Below are 21,358 nucleotides of genomic sequence, written 5' to 3' on the forward strand. Positions count from 1 at the left end.
ATCAGGCGTAACCCGCTCAGAAGCAGGGGGAATTAGCTCAAATGGTAGAGCGCTCGCTTAGCATGCGAGAGGTAGCGGGATCGATGCCCGCATTCTCCAATTTTCTTCTTAGTTGTTTTTCCCCTGTAATGCACACGCTTTACAAATCCTTAATTGTAATTGTGGCATCCCTTTGAAAAAAGCTTCAGTTTCTATTGTTTTTTTTCTCGCTAACATTGTCTCGCGGCAGATCTTCTACATCTTCAGGGGTTGTGTACATAATTTTTAACAGGCGAGGCTCACCCTTACATGCATCTGCTAAAGTCCAAAAATCGACCCATCTCCCCCCAAAACCTCTCACATCTGCTATTTCCAGGGCAGGGGTAGGAAGAGCGAAGGAAAGGTGGCCGAAGTGCTGATGCAAAACACAAAAGTTAGTGCTCCTTATTTTGAGGAGCTCGTAACGTGTGCGGCTGCCCATGATTGTTAATCCACACGACGCTCTTTTAAAAAAAAAAAAAAAAAAAAAGCAGTAACATATGTTAGTTAGCCTACAAAATAGGCAGTGCTGACCTTTCCAAACAAAATATTAACTTTAGGCTACAGATAACCCTATGGCACCTGGCAGTTAAGTCCCACCGTAAACCAATACTGTACATCTTACTTCTAAACAGGCATATATATAAGGTTGCCCTGTAAACGTGTGCCCCTGGATGAAAGTACAGTATGCATAAAGAGGCCAAGATTTAAACGGGATTTAAAATTTTGTTTTATAAGGGAAACACAGACTTGAAACCAGTGTATTTGGAACCTGCATAGTTTGGAGGAACAGCCTCATTCCTAACTAATGCATGGTAGCAAAGTGTCCTGCAATTGTGTCCAGCATGTGACAGCTAACTCACAAGGCTGGACAATCCCTTGCGCAAAAGTGGACACATTTGTCACACACTGTACTGCACACACCTTTCCTTCCTGTGTGGTTTCAATGTGGGCAGCTATGCCAGTAACCATGGCAAGTCTGTGCCGGACACTTTTCTTCCTCCATCCCTTGTTATGCAAGTCCGATATTAATTATTTCAGTTTTAATTACAGCGACTCAGTGACTTGCATAACAGAAGCAAACCTAAAAGCAGAAAGGATTTATACCAGAGATCACATATGCTAAAACTCAACAACGGACAGTTGCCGTTTTTTCCTGTTCAAAACAGACAACTGGAAAAGCAGCTCAAGATATCCTATTTGGATAATTGCTTCCCAGGAATATGTGTACAGTGGTACCTTGGTTTATGAACTTAATCCGTTCCGGAAGTCCGTTCTTAAACCAAAGTCTTCTTAAACCAAAGCATTCTTTCCCATAGCAGCGTGAGACTCAATTTACAAATGGAACACACTCCACAGGAAGAGGAACATGTTCTGCTTCCAAGGCAAAGTTCACAAACCAAAACACCTACTTCCGGGTTTGCAGCGTTCTTAATCCAAGTTGTTCATAAACTAAGCTGTTCTTAAACCAAGGTACCACTGTATTGTTTCTTTAGAAGGATAACTAAATGGGCCTTTTTATTACAGGTGCTTCAGACATGTTTCAGTAATGCCAAGTAGCATCTTTCTCCAGTTCACTACAGTATTTTTGAATTCTAATAATCTTCAGCCTCTCGCTGCTAAAGGTTCATCAGAAAGGTGAGAAATATGTGAATGCTTTGCAGATCACAGCTTTAAATAAGGTCTACTAAATCTTTTTTTTTTTAAGCATTACTCTTTACTGTTCTGTAAACCGGATCCTGCTATCTTAACTGGATTTGTGGCTGGGCTAAAAGATATGTTGCAGTCCAGCCCAGTAGGATTTCAGTCCCATGAAAATCAACACCTTAAAACGATGCATAAAACCTGAGAAGGATGCTCTGACCAGTTCCTTAATGCAGTTGTGAAAAGCATCCCAGGACAATCATTATAAATGAAGAAGCTGATAAATTAGTATTAATCACATGGTGATGATGCAGCAGCAAGCAGATTCCAAATACAAATATAGGTTTGCTTCTAAGAGGAACAAGGCGATTAATTTCCCCCCAAGACTCATACAACATAATCCCTTTAGATGAAACAAAATGTTCAAAATCAGTTTCCTAATCTCATTTCCATCACTGATCCTATTAACCGCCTGGAAGCAAAGCTATTGTTGGCTCAGACAGAAACGATGCACAACCTCTCGCCATGCACATCTAGCCAAAACACTCTCCCTCCTTCCAAACCTTGATATCTACTCTACCAGTCCAGAGATTGGCAGGGGAGTGATAGAGCCATGAGTGTGGGGACAATGCTATTCTGTTCATTTATCAAACTACTTGGGCACTGAAGGCTTAGCAGAGTGGCCCTCCCGATGGATCATTTTTATGCGTGTGTGTGTGTCATAGCTGTCAACTTTTCCCTTTTCTTGTGAGGAATCCTATTCGGAATAATGGAATCTCCCTTAAAAAAAGGGAAATGTTGACAGCTATGGTGTGGGTGGGTGGTTGTATGAAAAACTTGGTGAAAAACTTATTGGTGAAAAACATCTATTTGTAGTTATAATAATAATAACAATAATAAAAAAATCAGGCTGCTCAAGATGGCAAATACACTTTAAAAATGCTAAGATTGTTTTGTTTGTCGTCCTCATTCTGAAAACATAAATTGCTGTATATAAGAGGCTGCTGTTACTATTAGCCATTCAATGGGTTTCAATGCCATACATAATTACTTGGGAGTAAGCCCCACTAAACACAAGTAGTACTTCTAAATCAATATCCATAGACATAGTCTCTGGAGGTATGCAGTTATTTCTGATGAATCCATTACTTGATCCCATTCAAGAAAAATGTTCTTAATTAATTGCATTCTACTGCACTAGCAGATAATTATCCATAAGGGCTAAGGAGTGGTTTGACTGTGTAGTTTTCAGTATTAACATCTGTGTCTGATTTCCCAATGTGTCTGATTAATGTGTTTGGCGAATTTCTATTCACCAGAAACCTCTTATTTCTAAGGTCAGGAGGTAGACACACAACAGGGTAAATATCTGGGGTCCACTCATTTTCCTTTAGTGATATGGGTGCTCCTGAGGATAATTCAAACTGACCACACAAATCCTGAAAGGATCAGAAGCCAAGCCATGCTTTTATCATTTGAGGTTTTTATTTATATAATTAATCAGACTGTGAGGTTTGTTTGCCTGGGCCTGTCAGTCAACATGACAATAAATGAGTTTTATACATTTTCACACAAATAAAATATTAGTGCACTCTGCTTTTAGATTATTTAGGTGTCACCACATTTTATTCATTTATTGAGAACATTTATATGCCATCTAATAACTGTTCTCCAGGCATAAAGCAAAAATTAAAATACTGTACGATAATAACCACAGGACAATTTTTAAAAGTAAATAAACTCCATTGTAAAAATTCAGCATCATAATGTCAGTAACAGAATAAAGCAACACAGATGGGGGAAACCACTAAAAGTATCCAAAAAATATTAATAATAATTTCATTTATGAATAGCTTCGCATGAAGCATTTTGAAGCGATTTATAATATTTATATGAAATATCTAAAATACAGTGGATTCAAATGTTAACATTTCTGAAAGTCTGAGGGAGGCGGGAATAAAAAGCTTTCAAATTGCACTGAAATGTCTAGAAAGAAGGCAGCATATCAGATTCTTTGGGGAGGTTGATTACCAACCAGAACCTTTACTGCAAAGGAGACCTGCATGCTTATGTTAGATTATGCTAGATTTGGGGGGTATGCCTCATTTAAGAAAGTGCCTGTCAGTTTCACCCATGGATTTGTAAGAACATACGTTTTAAAAAAACCTGCTTTCTGATTAATCCCAGGTACCTTAGTAAAATATATTATTAATTAATCATCTAATTAATCACTTAACTAACAGTGCAATCTGATGCATGTCTCACCAGAAGTAAGTCTCTCAGGTTTGCATAGGATTGCAGCTCTATTATTTAACCAATCCATAAACTCACTTATATCCTTAAAAAAACAAAACATTCCTCCAAGCAGCAGCCAGCTATTATATAACTGACTCACATATCACACAGCCATATAAAATCCTACCTAGTTATTGCAAAGGAGAAAGCATCACTATCGTATCAGCAGTAGATCTGCATTTTCAAATAAAATATGAGAGAATCGGGAGTTAAATAAGCTTTTGGATAAGTTGGTTTACAGCTATCATCTCCAAACACATAAATCTGACCCCATTGTCTGCAGTAAAGGATAGTGAAAACCCCTTTCCTACAAGGACCAACAGCACCCACAGATGACTGTCAGTACGTCTTATTTCAACTCTTCATCTTCTTCAACTCTTCATAATCTAGTTTTGTATTGGGGGATGTGCTGAAAAAGGCACATACTTATCTGCCTAAGGCTCCAATCACAGGATTGCTAAGTTAAATAAGTACCACACATTCCCTATTAATACTCATGTTAGTAGGAGCTACTGCTCTTCTTGCAATCCTTATTGGTTTATACTCCCATATTTCACAAAGGCCAAACATTTTGCTCCTACTTTCTCAAACCCAAATTGCAGGGATCTGCAAGGAACAAAGTGGTGGTGGTGGGAAATCCATATTTCTATTAAATAAAAAATGCAAACACTATTTTTTCTGCAATACAGTAGACACAGTATTGATTTGATAATAATGGCTGAACAGGAGAGGGGACATCTCAAGTACAGTATAGTAAGTTATTCTTAGACAACAACCTATTGGAAGCTTGTACACTTTTTGAAATTTATATTTATTTCTTACCATTATTCATAGTGTTTCAGTTTAACATTACATAGTCAGCTCTACCTTGCATAACAATTTCTTTTAAAAATGCATTTTTTTTAAAAAAAGCATGCTTAGCAATAGAATAACTGTGCCAATTTTCAAGGCATCAACTGAGTTCTTTGCTTTCAGAAATCAGATCGACATTTCCTGAAATGGAGCAGATTCACTACTGCCATATTAGGCGACTTTACTTATGCATGGATGCAGAACAGCAATTCAGATCCCACAGGAGGGAAATAGGTGACCTACATATTGGCTCCGGACATCTGGTGGCTAACTCATCCCTCCCCCAATCCTTTAACCCTTTCCTGCCCGCTGCGCTCTAACACACATACGCAGATGCTCTGTTGATGTAGAAGAGCTGCTTCATAACTCTGGTATGACGGTTTCATTGGTTTCCTGATGGACTCCAGGAAAAGGCTGGAGTTACTTCCAGAAGGCTTTTTTTTATTTCGATCTGCATTCAAGAGAAAACTAAAATGGCAATATTAAAATTGTGTCTCTAGGGCATGCCTGCGGTTCTGACAGTCTGCCACCAGAGGGCCTCAGAACCCCACCTGATCAAGTCTTTCTACACATTGCAAAAACAATGCAGAGACTGGCCCTTAGAAGCTATCCCACAATGTTGTCCTTTCAGATCTATTCTTTCTCGTCTGCTGCCATCTACTGGACTCTAGCACGTCCCCCCCCCCCAAGTGAAAAGTCATTGCTCAGGGTTTAAAATTCAAGGTTAGGGTTTTGCCGCCTCTTCTCTCTGCCATTTGGGAGTCACATAAGCTGCACATGGCTTCCTGAAGGACTGTCGCAACACCTTTCTTCAGGCATAGTGTGCAGTTGGTTAGCAGCGCATGCTGGAGACATGCGCAAGCTCAGACCGGAACGGAAATTAAAAGAGCTGCAATTCCCCCGAGGGGCCGTGCACTTAACATGCTTGTGGCCACAGAGTGTTCTTTGCACTGCCTCAGATGCATCATCGTCTTTTCCCAGCTGGCCTGGGCCTCACACAGATGGCCTGGAAGAATGTTGAGAGCAGAAAACCATAAAAACGGGCTGGGCACACTTTAAAAACAAAACCCATGCACAGACTGCATAAATGAAGACATCAGAGACTGGCATGGGCGAAGCTGGAACACAGAGCGGGGTAAACAGGAGATTGCATGCAGATGTTTGCTGTTCAAGGGGCAAGCCAGTCTTGTGTTTCTAAATGAAAAATCCAAGATGGAGGCAACCACATCGGCCCAACGGTAAGAACAGTGGTGGGCTCAGCGATGTTAGAAAAGGTCACTAAGCAACTGCCAATGCAATCAGCTTAACTGTGCATGGTGGAAATCCTGTAAGCCAAGACTCACATTTGGGTCTCTTTGGTGAGAAAACCCTAACAGGGATTTAACACGGGAAAACATGCAACAAAATCTGGAAATAGAAGCTGTATAAACTTTACATGGTGCCCTTTCCAGTGAATCCCAAAGTGCCCCTAGCACAAAGATAGATCTCATGTTTGGCAAGTTAAAAAATGGTTTACTTACAAAACTCTTCAAAGGTCAGATTCATGTGCTTTTCCCATACAGAAGTCAGAAAAAGTTGCAGTAAAAAAACTGCTTGGTTAAAAAATGGCAAAAAGTTCCTAAAATGTTAGTTTCAGACTCCATTCTTGTCTGAAACAAAAGAGGCTGGCCAAAGCCATGTGGCTGGAGGGAGCAGCTCTGAGCTCCTCATGCACCAAATTCATAAGTAGACTGGGTATAACAGAAGACTTGGTTGCCCATTTCCTCCCAAGGATAAGGGAAGTGACATAGGCTATACCTGGCAAGCCAGCTTACTCTATGACATTAACCCTTTCATGCATTAATTAGACTGAAACATGCTGGTTATATGAGGCTGGTTTTCTTACAGTACATGTATAAGCCAGGTAGCACTGATGGCCTTCTCCTTTTAGAATAGGGGGAGACCAGTGGATGGTATTCCCATAGGGTGAATGAAGCATTACCCTAACAATCCCTGTCTGCCTTGAGCTAGCCCCATCCACTTGCATTCTTACTTAGAACCAGCCCAGAGACATAGCTGTCAACTTACAGATTTGAAAATAAGGGACCAGTAGCCTTGAAAATGTTAGGGACGCGGGTGGTGCTGTGGGTAAAACCTCAGCGCCTAGGACTTGCCGATCGTCAGGTCGGCGTTTCGAATCCCTGCGGCAGGGTGCGCTCCCGTTGCTCGGTCCCAGCGCCTGCCAACCTAGCAGTTCGAAAGCACCCCCGGGTGCAAGTAGATAAATAGGGACAGCTTACTAGCGGGAAGGTAAACGGCGTTCCGTGTGCTGTGCTGGCTCGCCAGATGCAGCTTTGTCACACTGGCCACGTGACCCGGAAGTGTCTGCGGACAGCGCTGGCCCCCGGCCTCTTAAGTGAGATGGGCGCACAACCCTAGAGTCGGACACGACTGGCCCGTACGGGCAGGGGTACCTTTACCTTTACTTTTACTAGCCTTGAAAATAAGGGACCAGCAGCCCAAAAAAGGGACCTGCAGCCTCACCTGTTCCAGGCACTCCAGTCTTCCTGTCCTCCTGCAGTCTGGTTAAACTCATGCTGGTAGCTTCGAGAACACTGTCCAACCAACTTTGTAACCAGAGGTTCAACTGAATAGAATCTGAATCACATGTACCACAAGGCCTATGCAGCCTCAACTTAAGATGGCTCCCCGGCCTGGCTTTGCACTGCAGTTTGCAGCAGCATGTGCAACAAAATGGCGTCTAGCATTCAAAAAACCCCTCAGCTTGCATTAACTAGCCACACACAAGGCATGCAAGCTCCACCCCCCAGTCGTTCTTAGACTTCTTATTGGGTGAGCAACACAGCCAAGCAACACAGTTGGAGCCTCCCTCCTCCCTGGCAGGCAGGCAGGGAGGGAGAGGAGCTGCTTCCTTTGAAATTTAAGGGACATCATTTAAGGAACATTTAAGGGACATCTATCAATAAGGGACAGCAGCGGGACATGGTGCTGGAATAAGGGACTGTCCCTTCAAATAAGGGACACTACGCCCAGAGATGGTGGTGGCCCTGGCTTTCAGAGTCTTCTTCTTCTTGTTCTTCTTCTACTTCTTAATTAAGGAAGAATCCCTATCCACTAACTTCAACAAAAAAACCATCACATACCATATTTCACATACAGTCTGAATTCCAAAAAATAGTTTCAGAAACCTACTTACAAAGATCACAAAAAGAGCTAGCTAAAAATTATATCCAAAAACAAAATAATAACAAACAGATATAAAACTATGTTTTCAGTTTAATATCTTAGAATATAATCAGACCAAAAAGGCAAATGGGTGTTTTGAGGTCTACTAGTACAACTGGGAAGAGCTAAGGTAAGTCAGTAAGGGCCGCCAAGTGATTTCAAATGCATCAGACTTTGTTCCTCCTTAATCTCAGGATGGGGACAAAACTATAATTAGTCGGCTCCAGCTGCCATTGGCTCTGGCTCCATTTATTGCTGGCCTTCCACCCTAGCAGGCCCAATAAGCGGCAACCACCACTGGGGAAAACATTCACCTCCATTACTTAGTCATCCAGGGGCAAGCAGAATTTAAATTTGTTGGGTTGATGTCTACTGACGCTACTCGTAGTGGGGCAGAAAAGCACAGTGCTCAGCAAAAGAAAAAAACTCCTCTTGCTAAGGGTTTCACAGAATGGAATGCTTTTTCACCTTTGGTGGAAAAAAATGGAGATCATGCTTAGGGACCCATCTGGTCCTTTGGATGGAATAATACCCATAAAAGATTAAAGATGAGGGTAGAAAGCAGACACAGGGACGAAGGGAAGGCCAATAAGTATGCCCAGGTGACTTCAGGTTAGATGGCTTTGGTTTGGCGTTTCAACATATTTAATCCCCCACCAAGTTAAAACTGAGTGCTTTTGTCTGTGCTGCTACCCTCACACTGGACCACACGGCTGACAGGAGACCCTTGTGGGAGTGGTGCAGGCTGTAATGCTCATTTCTCTCTCGAGCCTGCAGAGAGGAAACACATACCTGCCTTTTCCAGAGTTGTGATTTGCTACCTGTTGTGTGCCGCAGCACCTCAGAAATCTTCCCTGTACATATGGCCTGTGGATGCTTGGAGCAAATAAGAACCAGAGGGAGAAGGGGTCTGCAATTGCATCAGTTCAGCCCTCCTTATTATGATGCCAGCATTAAAGAAGATTGGGCAGAACTAGGGGTGGAGGGTGGAAAGAGAAAGTTATTGGTCTGCAACCACTTCCCTTTCCTGAATGCTCCTAAAAAGGAAGTTTACAGGGGAAATACCTCTTTGAGATGAGCTTCCATGTGTTCTGGCTTCTGTCACAGTATTTTGTTGTGCCAGTAGCGGTTTAGTCACGCTGGCCACATGACCCGGAAAGCTGTTTGTGGACAAACGCCAGCTCCCTCGGCCTGAAAGTGAGGCAAGCACTGCACCCAGCCCAGTCGCTTTTGACTGGACTTAACCATCCAGGGGTCCTTTACCTTACCTAACCATGCAGACTAACCAGCCTCTTGATATTCACCCGTATTGATTTGTTACACATGCTGATTAGACAGATGCAGAAAGTGATGGCTTGCGCTGGTGAATGTATAGGAGAACTGCTCTCTACGACTGCAAGTCCCGAACCATGTACACAATCCTCTAGTTATTTATGCATTCTCAGTTCATCGGAAGAGAGTGACACCCCACGTTCAGGAAGCAGGAGAGTGTCTAACCCTCCTCTAGCCTCCTCTCCTTTGCTTTATAAGGAAGGAGGACAGCTCCAGTCACTTCGCTAATTAGAAAAACACACACGTCTGGGACAGCAAATCTCACCAAAATGTAAACTTGAATCCTAAACCTCTTGAGGTGGTGGATGCTTGCCAGGCTTTCAAAGAGGGAATTACTACGGCAGTCAACCTTGCTGAGCTGAAGACATTCTTTCCTGCCTGAGTCAATTTTTTAGCTGCTTTCCCCCAATTTCTTGCAAGGTTTCTAGGTGTTCCAACCAGCAGCAATTTTTTTTAGGGTGTGTGTGTGTGTATTAAATTGATCACATGTATTTGTGCTTATATTTGCTGAGCGGAATGGGGTATTCTGTTTGCAGGATGCTGAGCTGTGAACAAGGATTGTTCATGATTTAACATGAAACTATCTCAAGTAGTCACCAGCCCAATCCATCCAATTGATTTGGTTTTTGTCTCTGGTGACAAGGTTGACGGTCTGGAAAAAAGAGGGGGTTTCTATGAGCCAGTTGTCATGGTCATAAGTTTGGGCTGAAAGCACTTTCTCCTATAGGGATGGGGGACCCATTAGGATGGTCGACTCCACCCCCAAAGACTTATGGACTCTAGTGGGTTCCTGAATGTTTGAGGTGATCTCCTCAAGGTATACTGTGAAGTTGCATGCAATGAAACAGGCTGCATAACCCTTTGGGTCCCTTCCAACTCTACAATTCTATGATTTTAAATGTGGCGTCTTATCTATGGTGAGAACAACCCAGTGTTTTTGCATGATAGCTACAGTGAGCCAGACTCTGTTTCAACTGTTTCTGCTACAAAGAGTAAGAAAGCCCAAAATGGATGCCTGGACCAGAGCAAAACTGGCAATTCCAGAGCGAAGTGCTTGGCTGTTTGCAAGAAATGGTCAGATCAGACCATGGCAAGTTTCCTAATAAAGGCAAGCAAAGCAAACAGTCCACATGAGCAAAATTATTTCCAGATGCAATAAAATGGAAAAGACTGTACAACCTGCAAACAAAACTTATCTAGCCAACAGCTAGCCAGGGTACGAAAACAATGTTTAGATTCCTTTGAGAATGAGAATCTTTTAAGGACCGGAATTTTAGGATAAGATGGCGTTCAGATTCTTTTTTCTCCTTTTTCTAAAAAGCTTGTGGGTCCAATCAAATGCAGCAATTCTTGTCAGTAGAATGAAGTGTTGCATAGCAACTGGTCTTGAATGTGGACTGGCTCCGAAAGTGCACGCTGAGCCCGATAGCCCAGATAAGGGTCAAAAAGTCAGGTCAAAAATATATACTTAACTATACATTTTAAAAGAACCTTTTGCCTTTTTAAGAACCTTCTGCTTCAACCAGCATCCTGCTGTGCCTAAGGAGCCAAGCTCAAGATGCTTTAGAGCACAGAAGATGCAAGTGCCAGAACTAGCAGTGCTTTGTGGGATTTACGATGTGACCAGGAAGGCCCATGGGTCTGGTTACGAGAGTCAGCTTGGCTGCTCTGCTGTCTGCTCCCCAACTTGGAAGACCAAAGGCTAAGCCACCCTTAAGATACCCAGGGCTGCAGATGTACTTCAGCATATGAGATGCAAAGGGGTACTGAAAGGGTTAGAAAAGCTTGGGGAGTGTGCGAAAAGTCAGCCACAGAACGGGGGAAACTGCATAAAACAGAAGTTGCATATTGGGATAGCAATGCCCTACCCACTGCTGAGAAAAAAACGTTTCGTCAGGGAGAACTATGCCATCTTGTGGTTTTATTATATGCCAAATAACCACATCCTCAACTCTTCCTCTGGGACTCCCACAGTGAGCACAAGGGCAGCTCAGTGTAAGCTGTCAAGTGCTGCAAACCAGAGTACAAGGACTTTGCCATGCCTTTTTGTGAAACAAAGAAGAGAAAGAGAGGATTTCTGGGCGTGCTGTTATTTATCTCTGGGTTGTTCTGCTCAGTTTCACAAATCTGCCTGTATGATTATCTGGACAGGGAGAACCCGCCAGCTGGCAAGGTTCGCCTTGAGCCCCATCCCAGATGTGTCCATTTTCTGTTTTCAATTGTGCAACACATTCACTTTGTGTGTGTCCAATCAAATGCACAAATATGTGTACAATCCATGCTCATATGTTTGCACAAAGTGTCTCATCTGGAATTGCCATTTCTAACAGCTGAACTGCTATCCAGTTGGAAAGAGCAGAAATAAGGCGGCTTCAATATGAATGCTGTGCAAACGAACTCTTTTGGAGAAACGTGGTGCTCTGAAATGATACAAACTAATTGTGAGCCCTAATGTAAGGCAGCAGCTTGTTGCTGTAGTCATAAATTAGCAAGAATGAATCAACACTTAATTATATATTGCTGCCCCGTAAACTTAAATCTATGAAATTTCCTGGAAAAGCGTTTTCAGTGATTACAAAAAAAAGGAGGGAAGGTTGACAACACCACCGCAAACTTCAACACAACTTTAAAACTGTTCATGCAAAATGTGTTCACCAACATTAATGCATTATGAAAGGGTGGGGATTCAGCCTATAAACTTCAGAAAGAATAAAACCAATATGCACTGGGGAAAATGCAGCAAATAAAATACACTGTAACACGCACCAATTTCTTTTGAAAGTTTAACACCAGGAGGGAAGAAAAACCCACTCTCAACAGTATTACATGAAAAATCATTTATGCAGGGAGGTGTCAAACAATCCTCCCCAGAGTTTGAATTACAAAACAATGCCAACAAAATCTATAATACAAAATGTAGAGAATTAACTTTACAGATGTTTATTTATATATGAAGCCAGAAACTTGAAACAACACTTTAGCATTGGTGATATGGAACAATGATAAGTTGCAGTGTCAAGGTTGCGTACTGTATGTTCAATTTTATGACACAATCCAGCCCAATTGGACTTTGCTCTGTTTTGTTGCTTGCATACCAAAGTGTGGGTGTGTATGTGCAGTTAAAAGGGTATTTTCAACCAGTCTTCTTTATAGAACGCCACATTCTATAAACAGTGATTTTAATAACTCATCTGCTGGCGATGCAAAGAACTTTAACCTAGTGTTATTTAAAAAATTAGTAGTAACATGAATGCCAGACCTTGTGAGGAACATGTTAATCTAACTTCATAACTGGTACTTTGCAGCAATCGCATACAAAAAACAAAAAGTCACATAAAATTTTATACTGAGAGCATAACCGGTAAAAATATGAACACTAGGACTCCCAGGAAATGGGGATACATGTTGGTTAGTGGAAGTTCCCTTGAAATAGAGCAAAACTCCCCCACAGGATACTTTGAAGTGTTTGCCACAAATCACACCAACTTTCTAAAGTCAACATTTAGTGATGTTGCATTAATGATGTCCAAATAAACTTAATTCCACCATCATACGGATGCCTTTGTTTGGAATGACTTGAGCATTAACACATTTTTGCAGCACGGTGCATGCTGAAAAATTAACCAGTGGAACACAATGAGTAAGAGGCAACTTGCTGTTTAAGGCTTTGCTATAATCTGCCCAAGTCAATATGCTAGGCTGCTGAAAAATACCAAAGGCACTTTTTTCCTGTGTATGACAAATTGTGTCTACAAAAAGGATACAAGTATAAAGCTAAAATATTTAGGCTGTTTGCTGAGTACATTTTACAATATAAATATAAAAAAGATTGGCGTGAGTCTATTATAACCATTCTTGGCAATATTTGTATATATTCATGTCCATTTACATTAGCAGCAATTGCAAGAAATATTTAGATACAATACAGAAAGCAGCCTGGGTTTCATTTCTGTGTAAAATGCCCTCTGAATTTCATGTGGAACAGCAAAGCACTACCCCCATCTTCTAAGATGTCTTCCTTGGAGTCACCCATTTGCAACCCAGAAATGCCCCCATTTCACTGCAGTGTGCAATGAGGCAGCAGCTGCTTCTCCCGCTCCCTTTCTCCCCATGGTTCTGTCATCTCCCTGGTGCGCCTACTGAAATGGGCACAGCACCAGGTGTATTGCACGGCAGAAAGAGGCAGGAAACAGAAGAGGTAGAAGTTCTTGTGGCTGCCTCCTGGCACCTAACGAAGCAAGCGGATTCAAGGGGGGTGGATCTCTAGGTTGCAATTGGCTAGCCCCATTTTTTATTTTTATTTTTGCTTCATTTTGTTCCAGGCCAATAAGGTTTTATTTATTTATTTAAATCCACAACTGTTCTGTTTCTAATTGCAAAATACTTCAAATTACATTATTTACAAAGTATTTTCCACAGATAATATTTTACAAGTAAGCTCGACCTTACACCCTTCTTTCCACAGCACACAAGCACACATGCAGGCACACATTGAAAAAGTTAACCACAGGGGATATCTCTGGGGGAAATGGCTCCTGGCCTTAGGCTGCAATCCACTTCCTTGTGAGTAAACCCCAATGAACTCAGTCGGACTTACTTGCAGAAAACTATGCTTTATTTTTCAATAGTTTCTTTTCGGGTGCAAGGGCAAACTAAGCAAGCTTTTAGGTCTACTTTTTCCTCTAAAAAAAAAAAAAGGCACGTGTGTATGCCAGGCTGCTTGTCAAGACTAAATTGACTTCCAGGCTGGATCAGGACATGTGGTTAGTGCATCTATCGGTAGGCAACAGATCTGAGAGCTTTTAAGAATCAGAAACTACTTTTTGAAAAAAAGGCTTGCCACTGAGCTTCCACCAACCACCTCAAAAGAAATTAAAAGTTTTGGACAAGTGTTCTTGGGTGAAAGAATGCCACACACAGCCAGTGACCCCGTTGCAGGGAAGTATTATAAGATGTCTGGACATGGTTGTACCAACTTTGTCTGAAAAGAATGTGCTGCTTCTTGGGTTTTAATGTGCAAAGCTGAAAACTTACAGTGAAATCAATCGACATGGATCATCTTGTTTGATAGCACAAGGCGAAGTCATCCCCTCCCGCAAAAAAAAAAAAATGTGCTTGAGTTCAAAGCATCATTTATGCAAGCCAATCATCTTGCCATTTCTGCAATTAGATGTTTCAGTAATTAGTTTCAAATTCACCTTTTAAAAATAAATAAATTGAACGTTTGTCCAAAATTGATTGTTTGACTTTGTGTGTCACATATTCCTCTATGCCGCAGTGTGTTGCCCTGAGATCTATGTCAAATAAGGAAATGAATTCTAGCCTAGCCCACAGTACTGACGAGTATATATTTAAAAATTAAAATTCAGGGCTGCGCAACAAATGCTTTCATGTTGTTCATTTACTGGAAATGCACTTGATGGCTCTGCTGGCTCAAAGTATGTCAATTACAGGCAAACTATAAAGCAAAGACATTTCTTCTCAGAATACAAGAGCCCGGGGTTATCCAATGAAACTGACCAATATGAGGCTCAGAACATACAAAATGAAAGACTTCTGCACTCATCACAAATTCTAACTCTCCATTAGTGGGGAGTTTGTGAAAGAGGGGAGGGGAATCACATTTCCATGGATATACTAGACGGAAAGGTGACCCCAAGTGATGAAAGTGTGGCATGCACTTCTCTGCAATTTGCTTCTTTGAAAATGTTGCAGCATTTCATACCAAAATTTAGTAACCACGATCCTGCAAATTATTAAACAGGCTTGTTGAAATCAATGGGCTATAACTCAAGCGACACAGCTTTGGTCAAGAAAACCAAACATAGTATTTTCTCCGGTTCTGTGAAGACCATGGGATGGATGCAAATGAATTTTACACCTCACCCTTGGAAGAAAATGAAGCCACAGTTTACAAAATCTCACGCATGTGCAGAAACTACTATAGGACTGGCCTACACTATGAGCAACAGTAGCTATTTCCCATCTGCTTATGGTTCCCTGTTCTGCTCACTGCACGATAATGTGTTTCTGAAAATGTAGGGGAACATCCCCAATAATTTGTGGATTTATTTTCCTTCTTTTGAAATCAGCAGTTTATTGAAATATCTGTCTTTTAACGTTCAGTGTCACTTGCAAGACAACCATAAATTAGGCCTGCAATGTTAAGAGTTAAAATAGCAACCTCTTTACAAATGCCACATGAAAGTTTAAACACAGTTATGCTGAAGTCAAACAACGGGATGGAAATCTCTCAACTGTAAAATATACATGCATGCTTTGCTTATAATTTAGTTGGATATGAGACAATTGGATATGGCCTTTCTTTCCTGCTTCTCAGTTTACATCATTAATCAGGGATTTGTTGAGAATACTTAACAAGTTAAGATGCTATTATGAATGACTTTGACCAGAGCCAACTACATGCATTACCGCAAGCAGAGCCTGTGCTGGAACTGCTAGGAGAAATCTCATGTCTATGGCACCCTACAGTTTATAGGAGCAGGATCTTGATTTTGTGGTATCCACAGAAATTTGCAGTATTTGTGGAGTTAGCATTTGCAAATAATTATAGTTCTTCATCCACCACGCTGAAACCTTGCAAGAGAAGGAAAGGATAATTTCTTGAGGGACATACCCCACCCCGTCCCGCCGAATCTAAGCATCGGTTCAAATGTTTAGGAAGCACAGATTTAAGGAAAGGAATGGTAAGATAAACATCAGAACGTCAAACTCCACCCGCTTAGTAAGATAGGAAATATTGGCAAGGGTTTGGAGGAGTTTCACATCATGCGCAGTAAAAAAAAAAATAATGCAAAAAACTCAGCTATGAGTTCAAAAAGGAACATTTTTCATCCTTGTCAGTGCCATTAAGGCTGTTCAAAAGTCTGCTGCACCTGCTGTTCTGCAGCTGTGAAAACATATTGTGATTTTAGTTCTTTCTTTCCTTTCCTTATCATTACTTGTTCATATCGTAGCCCTCACAATACTTAAGTTTCCAAACATTCTGTACAAGGCAGTCAAGTCTGAACACCGAAAAAGGCAAACTTAGAGGCAGATAGCACAAGACGTGTTGCTCTCTTCCTAAGCACAAAAACAGATTTGAAATGTGCCCTGATCCAGCAGGTGTGGGAGAGCCAAATGTCAAGAGGAGGCTTGCTTATTCAGTTTCAAATAAAGGACAGATCTGCGGGTGCAAAGTGATGAGAAGAAGCCCATTGAAGCAAAAATGTTTTACAGAGATGCACCTCTTCATGCAAATGGAGCTAGATGAAGCACACGAGTTTCAACGGATTAATCAACTAAATCTGCGCAAGTCTGCAGGTGAACTAAAACAATATTTCTGGGGAAAGTGTGCATGCTGCTTATAGATGATGCATCCTGATTTTTAAGACAGGCATCATTCCAGAAAAGGCACCCCTTCCAGCACATGACGGAAGAAAATGTATCTGATATCCATTAATCCGCACACAATTACATAATTCTGTTGCTCAATGAACTGGAGACTTTTTTTTTTAATCAACCAAGTATGTGTGTCATAATTTGGAAACAAATTTCTTTTTATAAAAGCTTGGAATTTTTTTGTGCGAAAACTCAATGGGACAAAAAAAAAGTGGACCAGGGTGGGGGTAGAAGAGAAATCTCACAGAAGCCGGCCCATTGTGACCTTTTAGATGAGCATGATAACAAATAGTGGTATCACTTTTTGGATTTTCCATTTCTATTTCTATCGCAGGACACTCAGGTTCTCAGAACCCTGACAGGACTGTGTGCAGCACAAAGGTGTCCAGTGGGCTGGCTGCATGCTTATTTCATCCTAGCGAAAAGTGGTTTGCAATGTATAAAGTGAGAGCGAGTTTCAGAATTTCACCTTGACCCCTGGACGGCTTCCTCTGGAAAGCAAATGATGGAATAAAAACAGGGGGACAGACCTTTTTTCTTTTTCTCGTTTTCTTTTGGAATGCAACATCCCCAAAGAAAAGTACGCTTTTGTGGTTAATTACCTACCTACGATCAAGTAAATAAAAAATAAAAATATCCCGGATGTATATTTCAAACAACTATGCCATTCATTCACATAGTATCTTTACTCCCTCTTTTTTGTTACTTGACACACACACACACCCCGCCGCCGCTTGTACATTCCCCTTTACTGAATCAAAACAGCAATTTCAAAAGCTCCAGATATCTACGCCCCATTTCCCACCTCCTTTGGAGGTCGAATTAATTTTGTGACTTCAATGCAAAGGCAAAATATGGCACAAAAAGAATGGATATTAAATTAAAACAAAAACACAACTTATAAATATTATTCCGCTGTACAATTTTCACAGCCCTGGCCCCACCCGTTTTTATTCACATTTTTAAAGTTCCCGCCCCATTTTTTAGATCATAAAATATATATTTAAAAATCTGTGTTCATATTTAAAATATATTTACAGGAAAAAGATAAGTTCCTTCTGCTGAAATCACGAAGAGTCTGTACAAGGGGACGGGGGAGGCGGGTAGAGGTGGAAGTAACTTCGCTCTGTGGCGGGAGACGGCGGGCAGCTCTCTTCCGCTGACATGTACTGGCTGCGAGGGGTAGGAGGAGGGGGGTAAGGGTCTGAGTCTGAATTTAGGTCTATGTAGTATTTGTTGGCTTTCCACCGGCTCGTGGTGTAGTCACTGTCACAGACATCAGTGCTGCACGGAGTAGTTGGTGGAGCTATCCCCCGTATAAGATAGGGCCTGAAAGAGAAAATCAAAGTGAGTTGCATCGTAAAAAAAAAAAATGCTCCGTAGCAGGAAAAAAGGAGTAATCCTTCCTCTTTATCTGCATCAATATGGTCAGCTGAAGGAGGCAGCTGTGATAGAGGGTTTTAGTTGCATTTTAGAGTCGTCTGATTTGCACGTCACATTGCATTCCCATAGTTAGAAATAAACTGTTGTTTGCCTGCTTCGCCCCACCACCGCTCTTGCCTTTGTCATGCCGCCAGAGAAACAAACCAGAGGCTTCCTCTTTCTCTCAAACCACAGGTGCTAAGCCAAGTATAAACCTTGCCTGTTCAAACCTTCTGCTCATGATGTTTGGAGGGAAACAGACTGTGCGTGCCTGTTTGCACATATTGCCCAGCCAGCCCTTTAGTTTGCCTCGGTCCGGTATACCTGAAGGAGCGTCTCCACCCCCAACGTTCTGCTCAGACACTGAGGTCCAGCGCCGAGGGACTTCTGGTGGTTCCCTCACTGCGAGAAGCTAAGCTACAGGGAACCAGGCAGAGGGCCTTCTCAGTAGTGGCGCCCGCCATGTGGAACGCCCTCCCATCAGATGTCAAGGAAATAAGCAGCTATCCTATTTTTAAAAGACATCTCTTTAGGGAAGTTTTTAATATTTAATGCTGTATTGTTTTTAACACTCGATTGGGAGCCGCCCAGAGTGGATGGGGAAACGCTTGGTGAAGAAAAGTTTGAGAAGCTCTAGTGTAGGTCACGGAAAGCATTGGAGCCAACTCCTAGGGGCTGTGGGAGCTTTGCCCCCCACAAAGTTGATCGGCATTCCCATTCAAATGGTGTGTGTGCACTGCACCATGTGATCGATTATGTGGGGCGGAGCTTTCCTGGGCCCCCACAATATTTTATTCAAGTTGGCATGCCTGATGGAAAGGATGTTAGTCCTAAGGGCAGAGTTGTGGGCTTAGCCAGGCCAAGGCTAAAACACTTCATTCTTGGAAGCCTGTTTTCAGTATACCTGTAAACAGGCCTAGATCCCAATTCTGGGATCCTGACAATTAAAATGTAATAAGGTGACAGCTAAAGCAAATGCATTAGAGAGAGAAAAATAAATTCAATACTATAACAAAAGGTGATTCATGTTAAACCTAAGAGTAGATTGGAAACTGAATGAGGGAAGAGCCTTTCAAGCTTTTGAAGGCTGAACTTTGAGGAAGTTCAATCTGGTTCACTGACATCACCTTGCTATGAAGAATTCAAAAGAGAGATTACCTGTAAGATCTTGTTGTTGAAGGAATGTTTGAAGAATAGAACATTTCTGTGTTATAGAGGGAGCGATCAGTGGCTGGTGAAGGCGGTGGATTCAGAATCTGTGGAAGGATAAAATAAGTATTTTTCTTTGTCCAAGTCATGCTACCAACAGAAATCACCCTGGCTCTTGTGTACAAAGGTTCACAAAAACTGTTTTTCACAAAGTTGCCTCGCGTAGCCTTGATAACCGGAGTACAAAGGTTGTATGAGTCTGCTCTAAATCCTTACTTCTTATTAGAATAACAGAACCATGTTATTAACATGCATCAATTGTTTCTGACTGTAAACTTAAACATGTATTATCCTGGAAACCACGAACTTTGTTGCTAATAGACTGACTAGTAAACTGTTTACCTTCCCTGGCAGCAATTCCCTGGGCCTCAAAGAAACATTTTGTTAACTGGAAAAACAATGAATTTAACGTTGAACCTTCTGTATGCACAGCAAGTGGTTTTGAAACTGTCCATTCCTTATGAACTGCTATTTTTCATTGTTTTGGCTATGTTTTGGACTTCTTCATAGGTTGCTGGAAATTCTGATTGATCAATACATCTTTTTACAAATTTTAACAATACCTGGTCTATTTAAGCATCCCTCTACCCTTTTCATTTCCAATGGGTCTTAGCCATATAGCTTTTTAAAATGCAAATTGTGGCTGAAAATTCTTCAAGGGATTAGTATGGTCATACCCTTCCCATTTTTAAAATGGTATTTTCTTCTGTTCTTTAGCTCATTTGTTTGCCAGAGTCATACACACAGACTTCATTTGCTTTCTCAAAATTCTCTCTTATAAATCTAAAGGCATTTGCATCCTTTTAAAAAAAGTTTCTTTAAAATTTGTAACTTTTAAAAATGGTAAGTGTTTGTGTTGCTCTTCCTTTGGATGATCTTAAAAATGTAGCCTTCAGTCATTGCTTTCCCCATATATGAAGGGCAGAAAGAAGAGTTTGGCCACGTGCCATTCATTGCTTCTGCCCCGCAGGAAAATGTCATAACGTCACTCAGGCCATCCTAGCTTTGACAAGAGCGACTTGGATTGACTTGCTCAAGGTCACAAGAGCCAGCAGCAGAATGAAGAAGCAGCTTGTAACGTCCAGTTTGACCCAGAGTTGCCATGAATAGCTGGGACAAGGGCACAGCTGACTGAGGATTTGTGGGGCAGGGCAGTCCCCTTAGGACGGCTTCTGAAGCATACAACAGAATCAATTGACTATGCTGAACCAACCAGTCAAGTCTGCTCTCTCTTGGATTCATCACAGTCGTTTCTCCCATCCTCTTGCTTTCTCTATAACAATGGCTGTTTTTTCATTTATGAGAAGAGGATTCAGAGGATTTGGGTCAGTTCACAGAGATCCAAGACAAAGATCAATGCAAATAAACAGCAGGAGAAACGTTTGACTTCTGAGACTCCCCATCATCTCTGACCAGTCTCTCTCTCTCTCTTTCTTTCTCTCTCTCTCTCTAAATCTCTCTCTCTCTCTCTGTGTGTTTTTACTTTGGCACACGCCTGTGGGATGACACTGTGCTGCGATAACTGCCTTACTAGGTCTGCAACCTCAGAAAGTTCACAAGGAACAGAATAATGACACTTAGGTAGGGGGTGGGGGAGATACAAAACCGCAGACACTCAGAGGAATGTTCTCAAAGGTCATTATCTGAACAAAAAAATGTGTGCTATAAAATCTAACACTCTGTTTACTCATTACCAGGCTCAGTGATCACCCTGACTTCTCTGGGATTTTTTCTGAAGAGAAAAGCCTCATTATTGCTCAGTGAACTGAAGAAGAGAATGCCAGACACCTTCAGAGGACATCAGGCTGGCCTGCAACTCATAGCCAGCAACTTGGAAGGGGTTTTTTTTTTAAATAAAAACAAACAAACCAGCTCATTCCTAACAGCAGAGGCTTATTTCTGAGTCATAAATGTGGAGATAGGGGGGCAAAACGGGAAACATAGCATTTTGAAACCTTAC

General features: G+C 41.6%; 1 protein-coding gene and 1 long non-coding RNA gene across 2 annotated transcripts in view; one reads left to right on the forward strand and one right to left on the reverse strand.

The window, feature by feature from the left end:
• Positions 1-261: 261 nt before the first annotated feature.
• LOC310671466 lies at positions 262-21,342 on the forward strand. The gene is made up of 3 exons (XR_014508023.1): positions 262-412; positions 1,546-1,656; positions 21,096-21,342. It is a non-coding gene; the product is annotated as an uncharacterized lncRNA (long non-coding RNA).
• LRP5 (LDL receptor related protein 5) overlaps positions 12,189-21,358 on the reverse strand; it is a 112,611-nt gene continuing 103,441 nt past the window's right edge. The window contains exons 22-23 of the mRNA XM_083427134.1: positions 19,348-19,445; positions 12,189-18,096 (exon numbers count right to left, since the gene is read on the reverse strand). Of these exons, the coding sequence (XP_083283260.1) occupies positions 17,835-18,096; positions 19,348-19,445 (360 nt within the window). The 3' untranslated portion in view covers positions 12,189-17,834. The remainder of the gene's footprint in view (positions 18,097-19,347; positions 19,446-21,358) is intronic.

The sequence above is a fragment of the Podarcis tiliguerta genome (genome assembly GCF_965153285.1).
Source record: "Podarcis tiliguerta genome assembly, chromosome: 1".
In the NCBI taxonomy this organism is placed as follows: domain Eukaryota; kingdom Metazoa; phylum Chordata; class Lepidosauria; order Squamata; family Lacertidae; genus Podarcis; species Podarcis tiliguerta.